Genomic DNA, 7,376 nt, shown 5'->3' with positions numbered 1-7,376 from the left:
GCATGTGTATACATCCAGAATGAGTATTTACACATCCTATATTATTTTAACAAATGTGTGCCACATCCCCACCACATAGTCCAAACTCCCACACTATTATTTGGGACATTTAAGGCACACCTAAATGTTTATCGGTAACGTGTCTAAAACTATTTTATTACCAGCATTGAAATGACAATAAAAGTGTATCTACAGATCGTCGTTCCACATCACCTTCCCTTCTTCCCATATTCAAAAACATCACTTCACAGTGTATATCACAATAATGTTACACTGGGGGACCAGGAAAGCTCCAAATCCAAGTGAGAGGAATTGTGTCTCCCATTCAACATCCTGGAGCCCGGAGTGATTAGGTTGTCTCCAGCACAGAACCCCCTGTGTGCGGCGTCATTTGGCTGTGGCTTGCATCAACCCTCCATAGGGGACCAAAAGTCGCCAGGCTCTAAGGGAAGCCAGCTTGATTCTGATATGGGTGGAACTTCATGTTCAAGCCTCTGCTGATGCCAGTTTTGGGGTTCTGTAACCTTGGGCACACCTTTTGGCACACCCTAAGGACTATTTACAGTCCAATAAAAGCACAAGTTCTAAGGCAAAGTACATTTCTTTTTAAACATTACAAAGCTTTCTTAAGATTAAGTTTGGTTTTAACACAATATGTTCCTTTTAGTATATACAGCATATCAAGCAAGTCTGCAAATATAACTTTTTTACATTCTTCTGAGAGCTACACTAGAAAAGTGCAATGGATCTGCCGGTTCTGGGTTATTGGCGGTTGCCTGACTAACCTGCACCAGAGATTCATTCAAAAATGGCATCACATGTTCGGCTGTCACTATATATGATCTGGTTTCTCCCTAGGTATCAAAGAATGGAATGACCAATTCTGTGTTTACCCTCTACGAGCTGATCAATGGTGATGAAACTGAAGGTGAAGGTATGGATGCTGCTTTCTGTGCTTGAAATGAAGGCATTTGGTTTTATTCAGTATAAGAATGTTATGCTAACCCACCAACCATGTCATACCTTAAGTCATGTCCTGGAACAGGTATGTAGATCAGGAAAGATTCTGTCTTCATAGTATGGGTTAGTGCGACAGCCAGGCCACTAACATTTTCAGGAGAGGTCAGCAATGTCAGCCTTTGTTTTCTTCAAAGTGACTCTGTACTAGGGATGCACCGATACCGAGTACTCGCAGGAAACCTGGACGGGTCATGATTCACCACCCGACTTCATGATAATCTGGGCACACCATACCGGTACTTGGTATCCGCAAGTACCGGAAAAAAATACCGTCAGTACTGGATACTGAAAAAACGTTATCAGTGCATCCCTACTCGGCGCTCTAGTCCCCCCAAAAAACAATTGGAGCAATACTGCTGAAGCTGAAAGATGCCGGTGTTGGGGTCTGATGATTGATCTGCTCAGGCACGCAGCAATATCTTGGGAGTGTGTCCTTCTCAGTACTGTTTCTCTGGTGGGACTAAGGCTGGTAAGGTGACCAGGGCAAAGTAAGATCAGTCATCATAATGTTGCCGATTTATTACTTGAATTGAATTTCCCTGAATACAGAAGTATTTAAATCCAGGGAATCACTCCTGAATTACTATTGATTTGAATTGTGATGATTGTTCGTTAAAAACATTTTTGCTCTATTGCTTTGGTCCTAATACTTGTATATTATTTGTTACTCAGAATTCCATGGACTGGATGAATCCATGCTCATGAAATCCCTGGAAGCCCTTCAGTTGGAACACAAAGCAGAGATCTTTACGTTAAATGATAGCAAAGGTGTGAAGTTCTTTTGATAATTCTTACTTCCAGGTGGCATTAGCAGTCCCTTTAACACAGGATGTGTGTGTGTATATAAATATATATATATTCTTGAGGTCACAGATTTAATCTCCCAACATCGATTCTTTGGTATGTACAGAATAAATCCACTTTTTCAACTGGTGTGTGGGGTTTTTTTTTCATGGAGTGCACCAACATGGATTGTATAAATGTGACCTGTAAATATAGATTTATAGGAGGAGCTCTACCCCAAGCCAGAGTGGGCTTCGGATTTCTGTACTCGCTGTGAAATCCTTTTCTTGGAGGGACACAGGAAGTCTTTCAGCTTCAGGTTATACTGTCACCTTGAGGAAGATAGGAAACTGACAAAAGAAAAAAAAAATAGGCCAGTCCAGGGTCTAACCAAGCCCTCCTGCTACCAACATGCCTCAGTTGTGCAGGAAAAGCAGTACCTAGAGCATGATTAGAAACACACATGGGTGGAATTTATGTCCCTCCATTGATTTAAATAAAATGTTTGTTTTGCCTGAAGCTGGCATCAGATGAATTAGCAACTTCCACCTGATAGAACATATAAACAGAAGACCAGGTGGTAGTCCTGCAAATTTGGGAAACAGAAGCCTCGTGCTGAAACGACTAATAGGCACTCACTGCCCCCGTGGTGAGATCCTTAACTGGAAGTTAGAGGGGGACCAAAACCTTAAAGTGACATGAAACCCTCAGATTTTTTAACATAAAACAATACTGTAATGTGTGCCTTACTGTAATCCATGGTTGTTCCCCTTCTCTTTGCTGCTCTTCCTTTTAAATCCTCATGTCTTCTCATGCTTGGGAAGAACTTCCCTTTTCAGCTCAGGGCCTCTTCCTGTAGTGCTGGCTCAGGTTACAAGCCTATAGAAACGTATACACAGACACCGTGTATCCATTCCTGAGACAAGGTAGTCTGCGGCAAAACAGAAGTTCTCCCCCAGCATGAGAACAGATACAGATTTAAAAGGAAGAGCAGCAAAGAGAAGGGAGACCACCATGGATTACCGTAAGGCGCACATTACACTATTGTTTTATGTTAAAAAATCTGAGGGTTTAATGTCACTTTAAGACCATAAGCCTGACCGATGGTCTCTCTCTAAGCCAGCTGGAGATGGTGGAATTAAAAGCTGTGGTGCCTTTCCTAGGCCTGTCTGGGAAAAGAAAATATAACTTCCTGAAATAAAAACTGTCACAGCCCAAATCATAGCCAAACAATGGAGGGAAATGTTGGTGAACTGAAGCTCAACAGAAAAATCGATAAACAATGTCCTGATGAAAGTGGAAAGCAGAGACTACATTGGGAAGAAAGGAAGTCCTAGGTCCCAGTACCACCTTGTGCTTCCTCTCAGACACACACCTAGCTAAGGTGACGGCCACAAGAAATACAACCTTGTGGCTCAGAAAGAGAAATGTTTCCAATAGGTTCAAATTGGGGCTTCTGAAGTGCTGAGAGAACAAGATTCAAATTCCACAAAGAGGAAGGAAATTGTACTAGGGAGACCACCTGCACACAAAGGTCTTTATAAGATAGTGGGAAGCCAAAAGAATCAGAATAAAAAGAGCTAAAAGTCTGTTTAAAACCCAACGGCAGAGAAGAGAGGATCTTTCCCATGGAAAAACTCTTGGGTTGAAAGCCCTTAGACCTGTGAGCCGGTACTATGTGGCCTGTAGCCAGGTGACAAGTCAGGTACACGGTCACGGACCGCATACCTTACTTGCGGGAGCAGCTACACGGTCTGCATCTCTATCGGATGCAGACCACAGAGCTAATCCTCCAGATACTCGAATCCTTTCGGCTGGAGCTCAGTTCTGAGCTTCGGCCAAAGGATGTATTAGTGAGGTCTGCAGCAGACCTCACTAATCACCACTAGAGCACCAGGGATCAATCGTGCCTCTTCCCTGCAAAAAGGAAAGCAGGAGAGAGGGCTCTGTATTTTATTTTTATATGTGGGGGGTGTATTTTTTTGTATGTATATGGGTTGGGGTAGTTTTTTTAATGTATACAGGAGGGGGGGTCATGTAAACGCCTGCACACCGCATGTAAAGATATGTCATATGATTACATTTGGTTAGGAATCAGTCACTGTCCCTGGACGCATCGATTGTGCAACCAGGGAGAATGTTTTCTAACATGCGGTGTTCAGGCGTTTACATGCAGCGGCTATCACCTGATCATTACCTTGAATAGGTGACAGCTGCCACTTGTAAACACCAGATTAGGCATTCCTGCTGCAGAAGACTGGCTGCATCGAAGAATCATGAGGGCCCCAGAGGGCCTACAGCAAAACGTAGTGAGCATTGATGAGCTGGAAAGATGGACATGTGTAGGTGAAAATCGTATGTCTACCAAAGCAAAGAAATCCCAGTGGTGAAGGAAAGCGATTGGGATTAGCATTAGTTAAGTTAGGAAAGAAACCTTTCTGCAGCAGTAACTGGGGCTATGACTGCTGGGTCTAAAAGGCTGGAGAGTGCCCGAGGGAGATCTGCAAGTAGTTGTGGGGATATGTGAAGCTGTGAGGTAAGATAAGGCTACAGAAAAATATACAAGTTTGTATCCCTAAAACACCACCTATGCACCCAGGCATCAGCAATGCAAGACATCAAGGTCAACAGATGTCCCCACACTCTAGAAAGCAGGGACAGAGAATTCAGGCGTGTCAGAGAATTAAGCAGACCCTGTGGCTGGATGGGGAGCCATCCCTGGGATACCACGCTATCAAAGCTAAGGGTGAGCTGAAACAGGAACACCTCTTGGCAGGCATGGATAGGAAAGACTAAGTCTGCTCCTCAGGCTTCTTCCACTGGCAAAGATGATTGCTGCAGCATCCAGAACCGGTCCAAATAAACATGACTTGAAGGACGAATGGGTCAAACATTCTTTACAAGAAAGTTCTGCGTTCAAGAACTTTAACCACAATGCCCTACCCACGTGCACTTATAAGAGACGAATGCAAGACCAGAGGCTCCTCATAGGCCAGAGCAACTAAGGTCAATACCACAGACATCTGCTCCATGCGTTCAATGATCTCAGAGCTAATGAAAGCAGCAGTTAGATCCCTTTGGATCCATTAGTTATGGTTTGGCAAAGCAAAATTACCACCTGAATCAGGTGTAAGGCAGTCCAGCCAGAAAGAACATAGTTCTAAAAAGGACCTCCAGCTGTTTATCGGTTGAGTCCCTGAACACAGGAGCATTCTCTTGATAAGCCAAGAAACATCAGAATAAACAGTGGGAATGAATCACTGTTGAAGAAAATCCTCAGAGAATGGCTCAGAATCCACGAAGGCCACAGAAAATTGGATAAAGATTCCGCACAGTCGCACAATTGTGGCCAATGCAGTCAGAGTCTGAAAACAATTGAGTGTGGAAGTCCTGCATATCGGTTGTAAAGACCTTAGCCAAGAGGACAGCGGACCTTCTCTCACCCAAGGGAACCCCCAGAGGACTCAGCTGAGTGAAGAGAGTCCAAAATCAGAGAGCAGAATGATTTCATGCTACAGAAGTGTCTGCTATCAGGGAGCGTGCTGCAAGCAGTCCTCCACCCGTTGGTGGAAATCATGCTGGGGTCACCTGGTACAGCAGGAATGTGTCCCCTCCCCCATGTCTAGAATCAGACATGTTGCAGGTGCATTGTGGTAAGCAATGTACTGGCTCAAAGTGGACAACTATTAGCTGGTGTAAACAGAGATCTGGAGGATCAGGTGACCAAAGTCACTAGATGGACAACAGGAACAGATGAAAGCTCCCAATGGCTTTTTCCAGCAGGAAGATGACTCCTCAACACTAGCTGGGAAGAGCGTGTGACACCAGCACTCTGCCTTACAGTGTTAACCCCTTCCATGGCAAAGCCAGCAGGGTACAAGAATATAATGGTACTTGAATGGCCATGTCACTGAGTCACACCAAGTGCAGAGGCAATGTGAGCGCCACCTGGACGTGGAAAGAACTCCACAGCTAACAGACAGAACTGATGTAGAAAGCACTCACACGGAGCCCAATGCCTGAAGGCCCCATCCAGGCCCCGGATACCTGAGTCAGTAGGACAGTCTTGCTTGAAGATTAAAAAACGTTGCCGTAAAAATCACAGGTTTGTCTTTAAACCAAGAGAGCTGAGAAAATGGTCATCCATCCTCCTAGAACACTAGCAGAAAACCGAGGCATGCAGGTAGTAGGAGGTATTATACCCTGGCCTGACCTACATTTTTTTTATTGGCAAGGGTACACCTGTAAGTGTCAGTATAACCCAAAGCTTTAAGATGTCTTGTGTCCCTCAGATGTCTTGTGTCCCTAACCCTAAGGCCTGGTTCGCGGTACAAAAATTGCGCGTTTCCGAGGGCTACTTGGCTGTATCCCAATGGAAACGCGCAACAAAAACGGCCCAAAGTAGTACCGGCACCTTTTCAGGCGTGGGCCGTTTTGTAGCGCGTTAGGGACGGGTGGAAATACGCCGAGGTGGGAACGAGACCATTGAATACAACGGGATTTATATGTTTGAGCGTTTTGTAGAGCGTTCGTAGAGAGTAGAACACGCTACAAAACGTTCAGGTGTGAACGAGGTGTTAGAACATTTAAAATAAAAAAAGGGATTAGCTGATTTGTTGCACTGTCCTTCGCAGTTTTTTTTAGATAGTTAACCACCTGAGGCCTGGTTCACACCTGTACGTTTTGTAGCGCGTTCAACACTCTACGAACGCTCAAACATGAAAATCCCATTGTTTTCTATGGGTATGGTTCACACCTTGCGGTATTTCAGCCCGTCTGAACGCGCTAGAAAACAGCCTACGCCTGAAAAGGTACATGAGCTTCTTTGCTGCGTTTTTGTAGCGCGTTTCCATTGGGATACAGCCAAGTAGCCCTCAAAAACGCGCGTTTGGCACGCGGTTTTTTTTACCGCGAAACGCGCGACAAACTTGCATATTCGAACGTGCATACGCGAACAGAGCCTTACAGGCTGCCTTGTGTTTAGAAATCATTATTGCCACAATCTACCTTCAATCTCCTAGATTCACACAGAGTTGGAGATGTTCTCCTGAAATCATTCCCACGAGTAAGAGAACTTACAAACCTGATTCCATGTCACATTGATTGGAACACAATGAAGTGGCGGGTAGAAGCCTCCAGGCCGGGCAAACTGGGGATTTATTTCCAAGGACCTGTCGCTTTGAACGGGAACTCTTTGAACCATTAGGAAGCCATCTGTGCAACTTTTTATATATATTGTATTAAGATGCATTACAGGGTGGTCAAAACGTCCCTGCAGATCTCTCCTGGTCCATGAGGACAAGTGTTCCATCATTTGTTTGGCAATAAATATTTGAGTTCTTTGTGTTGCTCTGAATCTGAATTCATGTTTTTTTGGTGTGAAGAAGACCCAGATCTGTTCTGTTCTGGATGGCTGGAGCTTCAAATTTGTTGATAGTTTTAATCATGCAGTGACGTTTTCAATTATCAGTATTCTGTCCTCATGTCCATACTTTTATTTCATATATGGGACGAATATATATACACACACACACACAGTCCCAGAATGCTGAAAATATACGTCTCACTCGTGC

At 44.3% G+C, this 7,376-nt stretch overlaps 1 protein-coding gene across 1 annotated transcript in view; it reads left to right on the top strand.

Moving 5' to 3' along the window:
• Positions 1-1,947, top strand: part of VPS25 (vacuolar protein sorting 25 homolog) — a gene marked incomplete at its 5' end in the record, with an annotated part of 8,796 nt that extends 6,849 nt beyond the window's left edge. Inside the window, 2 exons of the mRNA XM_018575349.1 lie at positions 859-934; positions 1,693-1,947. Coding sequence (XP_018430851.1) covers positions 859-934; positions 1,693-1,805 — 189 coding nt within the window. The remainder of the gene's footprint in view (positions 1-858; positions 935-1,692) is intronic.
• Between the last annotated feature and the right edge of the window lie 5,429 nt (positions 1,948-7,376).

The sequence above is a fragment of the Nanorana parkeri genome, unplaced genomic scaffold, assembly GCF_000935625.1.
Source record: "Nanorana parkeri isolate BGI_ZX_2015 unplaced genomic scaffold, ASM93562v1 scaffold3816, whole genome shotgun sequence".
Taxonomy (NCBI): Eukaryota; Metazoa; Chordata; class Amphibia; order Anura; family Dicroglossidae; genus Nanorana; species Nanorana parkeri.
The sequence above is the reverse complement of the archived record's forward strand: the minus strand, read 5'-3'. Positions and strand labels throughout refer to the sequence as shown.